The sequence below is a fragment of the Nicotiana tabacum genome, chromosome 11, assembly GCF_000715075.1.
Source record: "Nicotiana tabacum cultivar K326 chromosome 11, ASM71507v2, whole genome shotgun sequence".
NCBI classification, from domain to species: Eukaryota; Viridiplantae; Streptophyta; class Magnoliopsida; order Solanales; family Solanaceae; genus Nicotiana; species Nicotiana tabacum.
In genome coordinates, this window is record NC_134090.1 from 160,859,045 (window position 1) to 160,878,927 (window position 19,883).

The 19,883-nt window shown below is 35.5% G+C and overlaps 3 protein-coding genes across 4 annotated transcripts; 1 reads left to right on the top strand and 2 right to left on the bottom strand.

Moving 5' to 3' along the window:
• Positions 1-1,618: 1,618 nt before the first annotated feature.
• LOC142166098 (putative late blight resistance protein homolog R1A-3) lies at positions 1,619-3,152 on the bottom strand. Its single transcript, XM_075224515.1, has 3 exons — positions 2,951-3,152; positions 1,855-2,873; positions 1,619-1,636 (listed from the first exon to the last, which is right to left on the bottom strand). The coding sequence occupies exons 1-3, from the start codon at positions 3,150-3,152 to the stop codon at positions 1,619-1,621; spliced, it is 1,239 nt and encodes a 412-aa protein (XP_075080616.1).
• Positions 1,685-7,295, bottom strand: LOC142166416 (putative late blight resistance protein homolog R1B-17). 2 transcript variants are annotated; one of them, XM_075225648.1, is made up of 4 exons: positions 7,041-7,295; positions 6,071-6,194; positions 3,367-5,482; positions 1,685-3,264 (listed from the first exon to the last, which is right to left on the bottom strand). In XM_075225648.1, the coding sequence occupies exons 2-4, from the start codon at positions 6,128-6,130 to the stop codon at positions 3,194-3,196; spliced, it is 2,247 nt and encodes a 748-aa protein (XP_075081749.1). In that variant the 5' UTR covers positions 6,131-6,194; positions 7,041-7,295; the 3' UTR covers positions 1,685-3,193. The 2 variants fall into 2 exon arrangements, with proteins under 2 accessions (XP_075081749.1, XP_075081748.1); XM_075225647.1 differs by having other exon boundaries at positions 1,685-5,482.
• Positions 7,296-12,108: 4,813 nt separating this feature from the next.
• On the top strand, positions 12,109-12,861 carry LOC142166099 (uncharacterized). Its single transcript, XM_075224516.1, has 2 exons — positions 12,109-12,303; positions 12,586-12,861. Exons 1-2 carry the CDS (start codon positions 12,109-12,111, stop codon positions 12,859-12,861), a joined length of 471 nt encoding a protein of 156 aa, XP_075080617.1.
• The last annotated feature ends 7,022 nt before the right edge of the window (positions 12,862-19,883 follow it).

Here is a 19,883-nt window from a genome sequence, read left to right on the forward strand (position 1 = left end):
TGAATAATAGTCAGTGTTTGCAAAGTCATTGAAAAATAGGCATTATTTTGCTACAACACGAAAAGTTCAAGCATAATATACCGGAAATTGGAGCACTTGTGTATGAACTTCTAGCATATTATGCTGGAAGTCCAATATATTATACTGGAACTCCAGTATATTATGCTGGAATATTTTTTGCATTTTGAACAGTATTTTCGTTCATATTTATATTTACATGAAAAGTGGCTAAATTTCGATTACTTTTGAAACTGTGGCTATTTTTCAATTACCACTTGTAAATCTGACTATTTTTGAATTTCACCCAATAATAACCCTCCAAAGCAACGGCAAATTGTTGCCAATGTTTTTCCGATGTGAGACACCGACAATATGGAGAACAGTTCTGCAGTAAAAATTACAAAGACTATAGAGAGTGTATAGAGTGTGACAAGAACTGAAGAGAATATTGTAACTTCTAAAAAGGGCAGACCAGTGCACAAAGCATCTCGCTTTCACACAAGGTCCAAGGAAGGGCCGCATCCTAAGGGGGTGTGATGTAGGCAGTCTAGTCTACCCTGACGCAAGCACCAGTGGCTGATTACATGACTCGAACTCGTGACCTATAAGTCACACGGAGATAACATGACCGTTGCTCCAAGGCTCCCCTTCAATCTTGTAATTTATGTTGAAAGAAAAACCCATGCATTACCATTAACAAACTCAATTAGTACTAAAGTGAGGACGGGTGTTGTGAGCAGAGGCAGACCCAGGATTTGAAGGTCGCCGGTGCACTTTTCGATTCAACTAAAATCTGTTTTGTATATTAGGTGTCCACTACTAATATATCACTATTTTCTAAAGACAAATACATGTATACATGAAATTTTTGCCGAACTTTACGGATGCCGATGACTCCTCTCTGTATAGCATAGGTCCGCCTCTGGCTGTGAGAGGAGCTTACAAGCATCACATAGTCCAAGCAAATATGTATCATCTTTTTTTGACTGGTGAATGTATATCATTCTTTTCAATAAACACTGAATTAGGCAAAGGGGAAACTGTTTCTGTTGCTTTTATATTCGCTGTAAATGCATTACCTCCAATCGGTCACTTGTACGAGGAAGAAGTTCAGAGATCATACCATCTAATAGACCGTCTAAAGCACTAAGATATCATCTATGGCTACAGATAGATGACACTTCAGTGTCTACTTCCTAAGTTGATCATCTTATCACAGTAACTTAATTCTTATTGTTAAAAATGCTTCAGTGTCTTTTTTTCTGGACTATATTATAAAAAAAGTGGCAGCCCGGTGCACGAAGCTCCCGCTATGCGCGGGATCCAGGGAAGGACGAGACCACAAGAGTTTATTGTACGCAACATTACCCTGCATTTCTGCAAGAGCCTGTTTCCACGGCTCGAACCCGTGACCTCCAGGTCACCAGGCAGCAAGCCAGCAACATAGGTTAATTTGTCATTTGAAGAAAACTTCAAACGTTTCAAAACTACACGGGAAAAAGCAAGGATTTGAGATTTTTTGCATTTTAAAGTGACAAACAGAGTTGTTAATAGAAGAACCATAGTCAGAGTAAGAAGCAAATAGAAAAAATTGAAACATACATGATATACTTATTTTTCAGGACAGTTCTGCTGTCTACACACAAAAGGGAAACAAAAAGAAATTGAACAGAAGTCGTAGTAATACTTGATAATCAGTTACTGTATTAACCACAATGGACAAAAATAATATAAAAGGATATTAATGTACGAATAAAGTTAATACATTCGTATGACATACTCACAGAGATTTGCCCAGATAATTAAGGACCTACCATGACCATCTCACGCATGCACTCACGAGTAGCACTTTACCTCAAGGTTGTCTTCTCCCGTCATATCTGTAACATATTCCTTAATCCTTATGGCTGAAACTTCCAGTTGACAGCTGCCCAACAGTGAGATATACTTTAATGAAAAAATATCAGCAAAACTGTCCGGGATCTCCATAAGCTCAGTACAGTCTAGTATTTGTAATTCCTCAAGCACGGGAAAGGATTCCTCTCCATTAACCTTCCATTCAGAAAAAGACACCCTATCCAATGTCAGCGATTTGAGATTCTCGAAGGCGTCTTCTTCTTCCATGTTCCATTCTTTCCCCTGGATGATTGCTTCTTCTAGACTCAGGTTTTGAAGTTTGGGCAGTCTCGCAATTCTTGACAGTGAATTGGATGGCAGAGCAAAGCTTCCCAATACAAGTTTTTTCAAGCTCGAAGGGAAGTGAAAATCACACTGATGTATACATGGGTAAAAATATGCTCGAACTTCTTCAAGTTCATCAAGGATATCCAATCTTGGAAAACAAATCTGCTCTGCTGAACAAGGACAGGGTTCCTCAATGGTGAATGTAAGGCTTCGAAGATTGGGAATCCTTTTGAAAATATCCTCTCTGTTTCCCGAAGAGGAAAGCTTGAGACCATACAATATTCTCAAATGCTCTAACTTTAGGTCCTCTTCTAACACTGTTGATTCATCAGTATCCAAATCAAAGACCGAACAACTATCCATGCTCACATGTTGCAACTTTACAAGACTCCAAATACTAGGTGATAGTACCATGTTTGATCCCTGGTTATCCACCACAAGAGTTTCCAGATTCAAGAGGTTTGAAAATGACGGAGGAAGAGCTTTTGCCTTCATCTGAATCTTTAAGCACCTTAAATGAACAAGCATGCCTATTTCATTCAGCAAAGAATATGTCAATCTTATTTTGTGCAGCTCCAACCTTTTAAGAAGTCTCAAGTGTCTTAGGTGACAGTTGTAGGAAAGATGATTGTGCTTCCCATCAGAAACCATCAAAGAGAGGAGGTGTTTAACATAAGGATTTTTCTTTTCTGGATTGAAAAGGCAAAATTTTCATCCAAATGAAAAAGACGTCGGTCATAACGAATGATCATTGCACGTGGCACACGTTCTGAAGAAGAAGGAGACGGAGCACTTGAACTTATGAAATCAAACAGCTGTTCCTCTCTAGCTTTTATTAAACAAAAATCATGCACAAGATCATGAATTCGGCAACTCGATGCCCTACCTCTCTCACTGGAAACTATTACCAAGCCACTGCAAACTAACTCATCCAAATGAACCTCCACTACTTCTTCCACACTCTTCATCTCAATCTGTTCCAATAGTCCTTCAGCACTCCATAAATCTTTCAATTCAGATATTTCAATATATTCATCCTTTGGATAGCATCAAGGTAAAGCAGGCACGGCTTTAAGTGATCTGATAAATGGTCATAACTAAATTGTAAAACCTCCATGAATTCAAAATCATCTAATAAAAAGGAATTCAAACTGTTTAGAACTTCACACCAAAAAGCCTTACTCTTTTCTTTCGTTGCAATGACTCCACCAATCAGATGAAGTACCAACGGAAGCCCTTTACATTTTTTGGTTATTTCATATCCAACATCCAATAGTTCATCAGGGCAAATTTCTTCTCCGAATACCTTTCTCTGTAATAATTCCCAACTTTCTTCTAGATTTAGCAATCGAAGATGAAAAGGATCACTGCAGCGTTTTCCATGCAAAGCCACATTCATTATTCGACTTGTTATAATAACTCTGCTTCCATTCATAAATTCAGGAAAATGTCTTGTTAAATCATCCCAAGCTGTAGTATCCCACAAGTCATCCAAGACAATTAGGTACCTCCTTCTATATAGCTCTCTTTGGAGCTTATCACCAACAACAAAATCCTCACTGAATTTTGCATCTGAACCAATCACTTGATTATAAATTTTCTGCAAAATCTTATTCATGTCATACTCTTGGTCGACTGTGCACCACGCACGAACATCGAAATGATTAGCAATAGACTTATTATTATATACTCTGTAAGCCAAAGTAGTTTTTCCAAGTCCTGGCATGCCAATGATCGAAATGACATCTAGCGTTGCTGGTCCACTAGTGAGCTTCCTTATTATCCAATTTGTCTCCTCCTCAAACCCAATCTGAACTAGCTTGTTGGGAGAGTTTACGACAATAAGACCCTTGTTCTTTTGGATCTTCTTTGATACCTCTTCTTTGATAAGCTTGATCTTTTCTATGTTACCCGGAAGTGAGAAGATAAGTTGCAAGAGACCGTGATCTCTGACAATAATTGAATTAATGGCATGTTCTGCCTCATATGCAACATCTAGAATACGAGTCCAGAGATCTCTGTTCAATTCTTGCTCAACATTCGTGAAGAACGGTCTTGTGAATTCTAGGTCTTCTTTCAGCAGTCCAATTTCTTTCTTTAGTAAAACAACCGAATATGCATTGGAATTGAGCAAGTCATTTAAGCTTTTGAGTAGAAGAGTCATGAAGAGTGGTCCGTCACTCATGGGGAAGCTTAGTTGAGATGAGTCTTCGGGGGCTTTCAGGAAAACATGCTTGAGATCTTCCTTCAGTAGTTCAATACTCTCCAGCAAGTCTAGACTGCCACAGTTTGTTTCACTGGTATTCACATCACCCCTTGATTTCTCTTCTAAGTTGCAAACAAGAATGGATACCTCCCTGGTAAGTGCTCCAACACGTGTCAAGAGATCGAACAATTTGTCGTGATGAATAAAGTCCTTGGGCATATCTGTGAGAATAATCAATAGGAACTCTATCACGACATGAACGTTTCGAGCTGAAGTGCCAGCAGTAAGAACAGCTACCATGTGCTCTTGCAGATGAATCAAATATTCTCTAAGAATGTATGGAGAGGCTCCTAGGAGCTCCTTAAAGAAGTGTCCAACTTCTGTTGACTTTGAATTTGTAAAATTTGTAGAACATATATGCATAACTTCCAGTTCAACAGGAATAATCTTCACAAGTAGATCAACTAGCTTGAAATTGAGTTGAGGGACACTAAGTTGATCAGTCAAAAGGACAAAACAGAAGTGTCCTACTCTCTCAGCCATAAGTTGAAATTGAGGTAAGACGTATTCAATTGTCTCATGCTCAATGCAACCATTTACTTTTAACCCAAGGAAATCTCTTATATTGTCGCACACATTTTGAATTATCTCGTATTGAGTCTTCAACTCAGCACAGTGCTTGGGAAGATCACAGAGATTCACGAGGAGTGATTCCAAAAGTTCAACCAACTGCTCCTCAGTCATGGTGGCACTTGATTTAGAATGAAATGGTAAGCTGATACAATTTTTGATATTTTCCAGGACGCGAGGAACGACATGATCCATGTCATATTTAACCAGCAAGTTATCTCCACTTTCATAGAAAACTGACCGAACTAGATCATCGACCCGTTGTGCTTTGCGAGACATTTTCGCATTGAAACCATCCAAATTGGAACAAGAAAGCTGAAGAAATGTCGACAAAAATGTCAGCTCCAATTTCAGCTTTTCAGTTTGATCCATGTCAATAACAATTTGATCTCGTCCATTCTTCAACCTCTCTATGAAATCCAGAAGATTGAAAATGTCTTTGCGAAGTACAAAAGATGAGACCTGCCAAAAGACCAAATGTAATATCAAATTTTCAAAGCTGCAAATTTCTGACAAATTTTACTCTGCATTGTAGACAGGCAACTAACATAGTTGTAGAAGGCTTTGCTTCAAAATACAAAGCAAGCGTTAAAGAAGGATGGTTTATTTTAATTTGTATGTATATGATTTAGCATCTTAATTAGTGGTTATTTTCTCAAAATAAGGGTAAACTAAGTTCAACCCCCCAAAAAAAAGAGTATTTCCAATTTATATTTGCCACAATCTAGTTAATCACTCCATACATTGAAACACTTTTACCTTTTTGATGATTTAGTAAATAATCTCAATAATCATTTTCTGGAAGAAGAGATGAATAAAGGTAACTATTAAACATACATATAAAACAACCTCTTGCATATTTAAACAAGGATCAAGAAGCTTTATATGTTCAGGTGCACAATTAAAACATGTCTTTGTTCGAGTGTGTAGATGAAATATACTGGCAAATTTAAAGGGCTTTCGACGTATTTCCGCCTTCTCTTGAGGATTATATTCATAATCATCCAAGCCAATATTGGGTTTAATACGTATAAGTATTGTATGACGTACCAATGAGTTGTTTGCTTCCCCTTTCTTTGTTTCTCCTTCATTTTGTTTTCCTCTTTCCATTTATGCAATTCTCACTAGTCAAGCCAAAGTATCTTTCCTTTTCCTTCCTTTCAAGTTTTCAAGTCTGATGTACAAAAAGTACACAAACCTTTATTAGGAGAAGTAGAAAAAAAAAACACAAGAACATGAAGGAAAAAGCATACAGTATATACAGCCAGATCTACTTATCCTTATATAACAACCATTCACTAAACAAACCATGTTTTTCTCATAACCGATTTTTATGTTATGTTATAATGTATGTCATCTATAACACTACTTCACTATAGCAGCCAAAAAATATCCGCAGATATAGCCAGACTTCTCAAACAAAACAAAAAAAAATGTGGAATGACCATAGTACTCCCAGCCCAGTTACCAAAATATTACTTTTTCATCTATTTTAACACAAAAAGATTTTCATCTTGATGTACTAAGAAAATAAATTATTCATGCAAAGTTTTTGATTCTTGAAACATTGATCAAGGTCAAACATCCAATGGTGTGTAATAAGCAATTATTTTGATAAACAGTAATTTTAGATGCAGTTAGTCTAAAACACCAGAAATGTCAATCTTATTTAGGCTGAAATGAGTTGGGTCAAGATGGCTGAGTTCAACAAATAGGCAGGTCAATCACCAGCCCAACCTTGGGCGGGTTGAGCGGATTTAGGCTCAAATTGTCACCCCAATTTTTTACCATGATTTTTCCAACACAGCTAAATCTGTTGTTGATTTGAGCTGTTTAGTCTTAACTAGCTAGTGTATATGATTTAGCTGAGCCTCATCCATTATATATTTTGCTTAATTGATCAATAAAAGAAAGAAGAATCTTTGTTACAGTATATCTTTGAGTCGGAAAACAAAAACCCTCGTAAATTTCAAATAGAGAACAACAGAAATTAAATAAGAGATGTTCAACATAAGCATACCTTTAAGTTCAGCAAACCAAGATTAAGCTGTTAGGAACTCTTGCTTGTTTGAGAAATAGTTGAAGAAAGAAAGATTTGATTTTAGTTGAAGTAATTGGCTAAGGACAATTTGAAAGGCCACCAATAGAAAGAAGAATCAGATACAGATTGATAATTCCATGATTAACATACAAGTCAATGACTAATGAATTGAAGTTTTTTTTAAAGCTAATTCAAATGAGTTTGGTGGAGAGGTAAAGTTATTTGTCACGGAATGGTAAAGTTGCAGTCACTTATACTCCAGGAATAGTCAAATTCAGCCGGATGGATTTTCGAGTGATGAGGCATGTCCAGCTTGAAAGAAATCTTGCCGATCTTGGCAGTGATTTCAAATGGCCTCTCGTAGCGCCCAGTCAAGTTTTGATTGACGCCTCTCAATGATTTGAACTGCCGGGGATTGAGTTTAACCATCACTTTATCCCCAATTCTGTAGTTCACCGGACGTCTGCTTGTATTACATTAGGTTGCCCGTTTGGTAGGGCATACAATAATAGTGCGGAATAAATTGTATTAGTAATGCATCGATTAGTAATGTATGTGTTAGTAAGAATAATGCGGAATAAGGTGTATTATTAATGTAAGCATTAGTTATGCATATATTATTTCTTATTTACTATTTGGTGTGGTGTATTAAAATTATAATGCATTGCATAATTTTTAAGAAAAATAGTTATTTACAAAAACACCTTTCATATTCTCTAGTTTTAAGGGATTTTAAGGATAATTTTGTCTTTAACCATACTAATGCATGCATTAATAGCCTTGATATTACTAATGTCATGGTTTTCTATGCATTACTTATATATAGGATAATACCAAATATAATGTATAATTAATACAAATATTAGTTATACACATATTGAAAAAATGTACCAAACAAAATATTAATAATGCATAAAGCTAATGGTTGTATTATTTTTTCTAATATCTCCTACCAAACTAATGATACGGCTTCCTCAAAACTTGGGTAAAAACAAAATGTTTCGTGCACCAAATAATCTTTTTTCCAATAATTATATAGATGTCAATCAATGACAAGAGGGGTTGCTCTGATGGTAAGCAACCCCCACTTCCAACCGAGAGGTTGTGAGTTCGAGTCTCCCCAAGAGCAAGGTGGGAAGTTCTTGGAGGGAAGGATGTCGGGGGGTCTATTTGGAAACAGTCTCTCTACCCTAGGGTAGGGGTAAGGTCTGCGTATACACTACCCTCCCTAGACCCCACTAAGTGGGATTATACTGGGTTGTTGTTGTTGTTGTTGTATGTCAATCAATAGAATCAAAATTCACTTCAACATGTTGTTGTTGTTGTTGTATGTCAATCAATAGAATCAAAATTCACTTCAACATTTAGAAAGTGGCCAGAAGAGGAGTAGTTGTGAAAGAGAAATTAATTTATGTAGGCAGCCTAATGTGTCTAACGGGGAAATGAGTGCCCACGTGTTCAGTGGCGGGGCTAGAATTAAAGGGAAGTCAAAATATAAATAAATAAGCACACGAAAAAAATTATGGGGAGTCAACGTATAATATATACACATAAAATTAAGAATTTAACGTCTTTACACAGTGTAATTTTCCAACGAATGGATGTCAATTGACTCCCCTTATCAATGAGTGGCTCTGCCATTGCACGTGTCCACTGATGGAGTAAATATAGGCAAAAACATTGGAGATATAGGTTGTGTTTGGTATGAAGAAAGTATTTTTTAATTTTTAATTTTCCCACGTTTGGTTGGCTTAAATGTTTTAAAAAATATTTTTCTCATGAATTCATTTTTCTCCAATTGGCGGAAAATATTTTCCCTACAAAGAGAAGGAAAAAATTTTCTCAACCTTCCCCATCCACACCCCACCAACCCCACCTAACCCACCCCAACCCTCCTCCTCCCTAACCCTCCACCCTCGCTCCCTACACCCACCTTAAATAAAAATGTTATTAATAGTACTTTCTTTTCATGTTATAGATAGATTTTTTTTTCATTTCAACAAATGAGTATTTTCTTTTTATGATATAAAAAAGTATTTTTTTTACTTTAACAAAAAAAAATGTACTTCCTTTTCATAATGTAGAAACGGTATTTAGTTTTATTTCAATAAGTGATTACTTTATTTTCATGTTGTAGAAAGAGTACTTTCTTTTTCAACCAAAAAAGAGTATTTTCTTTATAGTTATGGAGTATTTGTGTGAATTTTTATAAGAATAATTAAATTGTTGAAGAAAATAGAGTCCTGAAAACGTTGGGTATTTGGGGAGAGGGGGTGAGAGAGGGGACTTGGGGAAAGGGGGTGAGGAGAGTAACATAAAAAATACTTTCTACTCTCTAACCAAATACTAGAAAATATTTTGCGGAAAAAGTTTTCCACTCACCAACCAAACAAGGAAAAATAAGTGATAAAACCATTCATTTTTATGAAAACATTTTCTATGGAAAACATTTTCCTTCATACCAAACACACCCATAAACTTTTATACATCCTTGTGCCATAGATCACATGATATTTCCTACAGAATATTGTTGAGCTAGAGTGCCGGCTAAGGGTTTGGTCGAACCCATTAGCATTCGTTTAAATTCTGTATTTGTCTTAAAAATCCATGAAATATGTATATATTCTAAATTTAAAACCTAATAACTTAAAATAACTAGAATAATGAACCCATAAATTTCAAATTCTAGCTCCGCCTCTATCAATCCAAGTCGAACCCTATTGCAACATTTCTGATTCCTATTTAGTATTTACAATGTCAAGTGACCGAAGTTTGCATTCCTGCTTGATTTGGCTGATGACACTTTAATTTAGCATTTATGCAACCAACTTGTTATTTAATGGGAAAAGTACAGAAATAGCCAATTTAAATACAAACTTACTAACCTCTAGCCCAAAATTAGATACTTACCAAAAGTAGCCCAAATTTAGAGATACACATAAGGATGGAGTCTTCTATCCGAGAATCACGCTAAAGATCTTCCTTCCTTCCCTATTTTTTCAAGCGTATCAATTTAACAGATCACGATATTCTCTACCTCTGTAAATCACGACATTCTCTCTCAAAAAATTCTCAAAAGGAGCTCCAAAATTCACTCAAAATCGATCAATTTCACTATATACCTTCGCAATTTCTATGTAGATACAGCTTTGCAATTTCTATGTAGAAGGAACTACGAACTGCAATCAAAATCAATCAAGGAATTAGTGAGTTTTGACCTAATTTCAGCTACTTCAATGGCAAATTTACCAATTTTTATTCAGTATGGTGGCCGGTGGAATGTTGACAACAGCTTTGTAGATTATAATACAGATGCTATAATAGTTACTCCAAATATAAGTTTTAAAGATTTTGTAGACGTGATTTCGAAACAACTTATGATAGATACTTCATTGAATGATATTGAAATCAAATACACTGTCCAAAACAATTCTCCGCCAATAGTGATACACAATAGTATGGGTATATGTGTATATCTTTAGCTAAAAAAAAGCTCAGAATTTACAATGTATCCCCTTTGTATAACATCGAGTGAAAAGGACATGGACATGATCTGCTACAATTCCAATTCTGCTGTGATTTCCTCAGAATGTGCACAAAGCTCAGTTGTAGAGGAGAGATACAATGACGATATAATTAAGATGATCGAGTTTGGGGATGGAGAAGACTGGAATGATACAGAATCTGATGAAAATACAATAATTACTAACCCTCAACACATAGATGTAGAAGAAGGTCAAATTTTTAAAGATAAGGCAACGATAATCAAAGTCATGAGACACTTGGCAGTAAAGGAAAAATTTCAGTTAAGGTGCATAGATCAAGTGAAAGCAGGTATCAAAATATTTATTGTATAATTATGTATCTCAATGTATATCGTAGTTGATGTTAGAAGCATAATTATGCAGAGAATAAGTTGTTGCTTGTAAGTATGTGGTTGTACACTTTTAAGTTGTGGTTGTCACCGTCTAGTACTGTATAGTTGTTGTATTTTTTCATCTAGTATTGTTGATGGCAGTGTGTATCACTATATATCATTGTATTTCATGTCGCTCTGTTTATTGATGGAAAAGCTTATATCCTTGTCGTAGGTACTCCCTAGTATGTATCAACAACAACCGTGATTGGTATTTTAAGTCTTCGAGCCTGAAAAAAAGCAAACGTTTTCAAGATCAGAAATTTCAGCAAAGTGCACTCATGCCCCCTAAAAGACATATCTTACGCACAACGTCAAGCTACTACAAAACTCATTGGCAGTCTTCTAATAGATAATTATAAAGACCCAAAAACAATATACACTCCTAATGATATAATTGGAGATATGAACAAGCAGTATGGTCTTCAGATGACATATATGCAAGCATGGAGATCGAAAGAATATGCAGTTCAAGTACTGAGAGGGAACCCGAGCGAATCATATGAAAAGTTGCCAAGCTACTTTTATATGCTGGTTCTTACAAATCCTATGTCGGTGGTAAGTTTAAAAAAATAGAGGAAGACTTGTTCATGTATGCTTTCGTTGCACTATATCCATCTATAAAAGGATGGCAGTATTGCAAACCGGTTGTTGTTGCAGATGGAACCTTTCTTAAATCGGTATAGAGAGGAACATTATTGATAGCATCAACACAAGATCCAACAGGTAATATCCTACCACTCGCATATGCCATAGTAGATTCAGAGAATAATGCTTCCTGGGAGTGGTTTTTTGCGAGATTCAAGGATGCATTTGGGGAAAGAGAGGGAATGTGCATAGTCTCGGATAGGCATGAAGGGATTGAAAATGCAGCGGCAACATTGTATCCACAAGTACCTCATTGTGTCTGCATATGGCATCTATGGAATAATGTAAAAAAAAATTACAAAAAAAATCATTTGCTGCTCAAAGACATATTCTTTGCTATGACCAAAGCATACACAGTTGAGGAGTTTGATTACCATATGGCAGAGGTAGAGAAAATTGATAAGAGGGTCAAAGATTACTTAAATAAATGTTGGGTATGAAAGATGGTCTAGAGCACATTCCACTGTCAACAGAACATTAACGATGACTTCAAACATTGCGGAGTCGATCAATGCTGCTAGGGAACTCCCACTAGTGCCTTTGCTAGACTACATAAGAAAATTGATCGGACGATGGAACGTTACAAACCTAAAGAATGGAGTAGAGTCATTCACTGATCTTGGAAAAAAATATGATACAATGCTGATGGACAATCTTGAATTATCACATCAGATGAAGGTATGACCGGAATCTGTAGATACTTGCGCATAGAATATGTAATCATGCCGAATTCACGGATCTGTTATATCTTGAACCCTTTGTGTGATTCTGTTAAACTAGTGTCCACTACACAAAAGCAAAGGCTTTCAATTTAATGTAGCATTAATGCCTATCCCACTCCTGAAATATTTGTTGATTTGACATGATATTAAGCTATTTTGAATCTTGTAGGCTCTCTGGTATATGTATTTTGAGGGCATCTGCTTTGTCACCACTAATAATAGTTGATAATTTTTGTAGGTGACCCCTTCGACGAGTTACTTATATTCAGTACTTGACAAAGGTAAGCAAAGAATGGTGTTCCTAAAAGATCGAACTTGTAGCTGTAGAAGGTTTCTGTTGGATGAGCTGCCTTGTGCATATGCTTGGGCAGTATTAAAATACAAATACATTGATCACATTGAGTATTGCTCGGTGTACTACACCACAAAGTACCTATTGAAGACCTATGAAATTCTAATTTCTCCGGTTCCTGATGAAAAGCACATGGGAAATTCCTGCAGAAGTTTTAAATGAAAAAGTCTTGCCACTAGACGTGACTAAAACAATAGGAAGGCCAAGGAAGGGAAGGTGCAAGCCAATATCTGAAAGGGAACGGAAAATGTCTATTTCATGTGGACAGTGTGGAAAAGAAGGTCACAACAGGAAAAATTGTAGAAATAATCCAAAGAGAGGATAAAATATGTCAAATTTAGAATTACTTGTTATTTTACTTTACTGAATATCATAGAGATTTAGAAGAATGCAATATATCAAGAACTATATCATTGTAGAATGTCATTTGAATTTTAGATATAAATAAATATTTGACCTATCATTTAAAATCGTGTTGCAAGTTTATATTATACATCTGTTTGATTAAAAATAGTTGTATCAGTTATGTATCATATTTGTATCATATATGTATCGTTTGTGCATCACATTTGTATCATCTATGTATCGCTTATGTATCACCTATGTATCTCTATGTATAGGCTCTTACTCATGCCTGTATTTGTGTAGTAACAAAGCTAACTAATGGAAAACAGTCATAACAACTAGAAACCTATGCAAATAGTTTTAGAAATTTGCAAATAAGAGTGGCTTCATCAATACATATTTGAAAACTGTGTATCATATTTATATCATGTATGTATCATGCGTGTATCTGCAAGACACAATGTATTACAAACTACCGTATATTTTTCATATCTATAATTCACAACACAAAATCAAGGGAGAAAACACCAAAATAAACTAAACTGCAACAATCCAATATCGCACTGAAACTCATTAAACCTGTATAACATAGCAAACATCTCATTTGCCATACAATTCTTAAAAGTATACATAAAATTCAAACACAAATAAATCTGATCTGTCTTACAACAATGACAACATAACAGAACACAATACAAAAACAAAATTATAGAGTTCATCCTACAACAATGACAAAAATAACTACTTCTTCTGCTTCCGCGACTTATTCTGTCGACCAATAATCTCATCATCACTTCGCGCGTTCAGTTCCATCTTCTTTGTAGCATAATCCCACAAGAGAACACCAAATTTGCGTCGGTATACATATGCATTGAATTTTTTAGGAGGTGTCTTGCCCTCAATGAAATACTCGGCAAATGATGCCGCAAATACACCGCAATTACTACAAAAATAAAAAGAACAACAACTATCAAACTGCAGAATCTAAAAACAAGACAGATTGTGTTGAAAGAAATTCACACGCTTCGACTTGTTGAGGCAATCCTTCGACCAGTTTTACATAAAAGGGGGTAATCAAGTCTTTTTATTTGTAGACACCAGTGCGCCAATTGATTTTTTTTGTTTAAATAGAAATGCGTGTGCACGAAAAAATAAGGCAGCAACACAGAATACTTGGCCATGGTCTTATGAACTTTGGCTTGATGAGCAGCTCCACCGCGCATAGAGTCATATACATAAATGCACTTATCCTTGAAGGACATCACAACCATTATCCAATGCCATTGTTCTGCAACATTAATTAGCATTAAGACATGCTCTATAATGTGCTATGGAATATTGGAATCCAAGACAAACCCCTGAATATACTCTGCAATGACATGTTTCGGAGTGCACACATCATTGTCTTCATCTGTATCAATAAACGCCTGCCACAACTCATTAATTTTCTCGTCGAAGTACCAATCTGTGGTGGTAAATATTACAGGTAGGTCTTTGTCATACTTCCCCTTCTTCCTCAGATAATAGAACAAAACATCAATGTGCTGAAACAAAATATAACAAATAACTAATCACTAAAGGCTCGTAAGCTTTAAGCAGCTACGGTTTTTCAAACCAAAATCACAGAAAACAAAAAGGAAAATGAATGCTCTCTGCTATCTCTTGTGCCAGGAAATAGCAATTAATAATCTATTCTAACTCAAGAGGACTGAGTGTTTATGTGTACACTAGCTAAAATTTTAAAAAAAATACTGCAAAAGTTAATTCTTACATACCGAGTCATCCAAGGGCTGACCATTATATGCCAAAGTGTAAAACCATTTTTTGTCTTCAACATGAAATATACCAAGATCATAAGCAGGATTGAGTTCACTAATATGCTTCGGGTAAATTTCATTCCTGGTAACATATATACACAAAAGAGTACAGTGATTTGATATAAAATAATGCTATAAGTGACAATATATTAAAATATAAAACTGAAAAAAACTCAGAAGTTGGAAACATACTTCTTTCTGGACTTCCCTTCTTTGACCCACGCAGCAAATACATTCAACAAAGAGCTGTTAATACCAGTTCCGATTTTGCTTTGAAAAGGATGCTTAATAGCATAACTTTGCTTTTTTCCTTTCGCTGCAACAACACCAGTACTGGAACCTGAATCAAACACAGTAATGAACGGAGACTACACGGCCTTTGCAGGACATCCCTTTCTTTTTTCCATTTGCGGCGATACTTCAAGAAGTAATTCATAATTGTACAGAACCATCTCCCCTACCAACTCATCAACACTTGCAGTCGCGCAAACAACACCAGTCTGAGATTCAAGAACCTTTTGTTTCTCAGATTCTTCCTCTGTTTCCCCTGACGCCGCATCAACACTTGCAATCGCACAAACACCACCAGTCCGGGATTCAGTAACCTTTTGTTTCTCAGATTCTTCCTCCGTCTCCCCTACCGCTGCATCTGCAATCTCACCAATAACGCCAGCATATACTACATCTGGTGTGAAAGTTACTTTAGCAACAAACATGTCAACTTTCACACCAGGAGGTCCTTCCATAGCATTGACACCTAACTGACCTGCTACATTAGTATCTCTTTGAGAATGTGGAACATCTTTGCCTTCACTTCCACCGATCTATTTTTTTTTAAAAAGAATCAAATTATCAAAAACAACAAAAAAAAAAGAAAAGGGAAATGTGCAGAATGAACAACTAAACACACCTGACAACCATCCATTTCAACATCTTCATTGCCACCAAACTCGATATTACTCACAAAATCATTATTGTCTTGACGACCACTGGTGTCTTCCTCCGGATATGCACCATATTTGACTTTGCTTGAACCAAGCTATTTTTAAAAAAAAAGTATATAGTAAGTTAACTAAAAAATAAAAAAATGCACAACGGAAAAGAAACACATACCTTGGAATTTATCAACTCAAAGAGCTCCTTGAATTTTTCAGAAACATAATCCATGAAGGAATTTAACTGCTTATGGAGCTACAAGATGAAATAAATAAGAAAGATAATAGAATTTGAATGTACAATTTGAACAATACTTAAAAAAAATATATAAAAAAGACCAATACATACTTGCTTCACATCAACTTTCAACTTCTGCAACTCACGGCCATAATCAACAGGTTGGACACCTGGCGCGTTTTTTGGCGCCTTTTTTGGTGGGACATGCTCCTTAATGTGTTTCGGGGGTGGCGTGACAAAATCATCGCTATCATCAATAGGAAGTTTTTCCTTATTACGTGATGTCAAATATTTCTGATACTCATCGGTAACTTCAACAGGCAAAGTAAATCTCCTTATCTCTTCAATTGTAGTAGAGATATTTTTAAACTACAAAGGTAACCAAAAGTGATTCAGTCATAGATGTATCAAAGATGTATAAAAATTGTATGTTTGATGTATCATAATGAATTACATTGTATTATAAATGCATACCCCATAAAGACATAAAAGATGGTACCTTGTTCCCTGTGTTGTTGAAGAAACCAGTAGAGAAGTCCTCACTCGTTGGCATGTCTGTCATTTCCCGATTCAATATGCATGGTGCATGATCTCCAACGCGAATAGCAAACTTTTGATCAACTACAGTGCAACATTCATAGAACCACACTTGTAGTGCAAGAGGAAATCCACCAATCCTATAAAACTCAGGCTTTCCTCTCAACATGTCCCTCACCGACTTCATTAAAGCTCGAAACGCAATCTTACTCCATGGAAACGACACATACTCACCACTCTCGACAAGATGGAAATCACGTTTACTTATAAATGTCTTCTGAGCCTGAGTGGACATTAGAAATGTGTTTATGAAATAAATGATTGCAATCTTAACTGCGTCTTCATCAGACTGCCATTTCTTCTTCTCAAAACAATCAATAAGTGACTTCTTTGACACCACTTCAAAACCAAAAAAATAAGTATCCACCAACCTTTTGGGTCCACTGAATTTACCCTCAACATGTTCATTACCACAATAGTTTAAACCACTTACAATACCAAATTCTCGAAGACAAAAACGTAAAACATATTCGTCATTCAATTTCACATAAAATTGATCACACTTATCTTGAACCAACTCCCTAAACATTAAAGAACGAATAAGTTGTGCATGGATAGCAACTCGAGGTAAATCAAGGAAATAGCCAAAACAGCTTTCCCTAAACATCTGAAGTTGGACATCAGTCAACTTTGACTGTAAAACTGATACAATGTCCACATTAGTGTATGATGACCAATGAGTAACAGGAAACGACTCACCAACTGGAATATAGAGCTTCCAAGGCTGCCAATACATGACACGAATTAAAAACAAACAAATACAAACTAAATCCAAATTTTAAAAGAAGAGTCAACAATAGAAAAAAGTATAACTGAAATTGTATATACCTTACAAATTTTGTCAGGAATTTTAACTTTTTCTGCCTTCTGAACCTTATTTTTTTTGGTTTGACACCCAAATTCACTTCGTCCTCCACGATACTCTTTCTCTTACCTTGATCAACATCCATTATAACCCTCTTGCTCTTCTTTTTCTCAGATTTTCCAACAATATCCTTTCGAGATTCTAACACTTTAACATTGTCGGAACGATTTTGTCTTCGCATATTTTGTTCATCAATCGATTTGTCAACTAAAACTGGGGTTGAATGAGGAGATAAACTCATCGACCTAGTTTCTCTTCTCATGTTGCTCGATTTCTCAATTGAAATCGACTTTGAATAAGGTGATGAACTCATCGAACGAGTTTGTCTTCTCATATTGCTTTGTTTCAAAATTGAAACTAGGTTTAATGACAAAATTTTAAAAAAAAATATACGAACAAAAGGTTACAGAAATTTGTGAAGAAATTAATACAAAAACTCGACCAAAACTTACAAAATCAGTCACAAAATTCTAAAGAAAAGCAACATCGATTCTACAAAAACACATGCAATCAGAAAAATATACAAAATAAGAGGTTTTCTACTCCAAATTACCGGGAATCAGACGAAAATAACAGAAAATGTATCTTGTTTTGTCGTTAATTTCAGCAATTTTGGTTGAATTTAGGAAAAAATCGCACAAAGAGAAAGAGAGAGAGAGAGAAAGAGAGGGAAAACTCGGTTTTCTATACGAAAAATAACGGATACAAAAAAAACTAACATTAATTGAAACTATTTGGGCCAAAAATAACATTTGGGCCTTTTTTAGAAGATATTTTGTTTTGGGCAATTTTTTGTTAGGAAAGTTTGTAGAGTGACATAGCTGATAATTTTCCTAATTTAATTTCACTATTGTATAGGGATACCACACAATACAAGATAGACGGGGTTTATAAGAGTGACTCGGGGAGCTAACAAGAGGATAACAGGGCCCAACCATCTTGTCAAGTTACTCAAGTAAAGGCTAATATTGCATTAATGTCAATCTTTTAGAACTTAATAGCAACCCTATTATCTAACCTAGAAAAGCCCCTGCAAGGTAAGAATCTTTATTTGAATATCCTCGGGCACCTCTCCAAACAAGTTTGAGCTTTTGGCCTTATTAACTACTCCATCAATTATGAAGCCAATGAAAACTGCTGGAAACAGTCATACATCAGTTTGACTGATATCACATCAGAAGGTCATCATCAAATCCCAATTGCACTATCTCTATTTTACTATATTTAATTTGGGGTGGATGTTAAAATCCAATTTTTGTCTTAGGGTCTTCAAATCTCTACTTAAATATTCCATCGCTAAAACAAACAAGAATAGACTGCAAAATACTTGTCTTATACAGGGAGAAGTCAATTCATTAAAAGTATTTTATTTTCTATACAGACTTTCTGGTTACAAATTTTTGTATTGCCTAAGAAAATTATTACATTGGTTGAGACGAAGTTCTTGTGGACATGTAGAAATGACTAAAACAAGAAAGCTTTATTGTCTTGGGACAAATTGTATTTGCCTAAGTTTGCTGGTGGACTAAATATGACATATATAGCATTATGAAATAAAGCAGCAATATATAAGCATTACTGAAATCTCTTTAAGAATAAAGATATACTATGGATTCAATGGGTTCATACTTATATTATATAAAAGGAAAACCTATTTGGGGAATATGTGTTAAACAAGCATCATGGATGATAACCAAAATCCTTAAAGCCAAGGAGTTCTTGGAGTAAGCAGGCATTTCTTTTGATGAGCTAATGGAGATACAACAGTTCTTTATTAGGAAGTAAAGCCGTCAAAATGGGTCTGGCTCGTGAGGTCAGCCCAACCCAGCCCGCTATTTGGATAAGGCTGGGTTGGAATTTTTTTCGTCCATTTAAAACTGAAGCTTATAAGCCTGGCCCAAGTTAGCCCACTGGCCCTTGAGGCTTGACCGAGGCTGGGTCTGGGCCGGCCCATGGGCCAAAAATTAATTAAATTTAAATTTAAATATTTTAAAAAAATAAAATAAAAAATCTTAAATATAATCCCCATTTTCCAACCTTAGATTGCTCATTTACCTTTCCATATCAATTAGAATTTATATTTTTGATATGCATGTAGTAGACAAGATTAGTTTTTCTTTTGCTTAATTAACAACAAACTGGGAAAGTGTTAAGTGGCCATTAATAATTTTTTCAAAAAAAAATAATATTACTTTAAGTGGCCAATGATCAATTTGGTTACTTTAAAACATTATTAATTATTAAATTGCTCTTCAGTACAAAAAAAGATCAAGTTTTAATAGCCAAAGAAAATTAACAACACTAGCAAATTTCATTAATTTTAAATTTTTTATGGACTAAAACAACAACAACAACCCAGTGTAATCCCGCAAGTGGGGTCTGGGGAG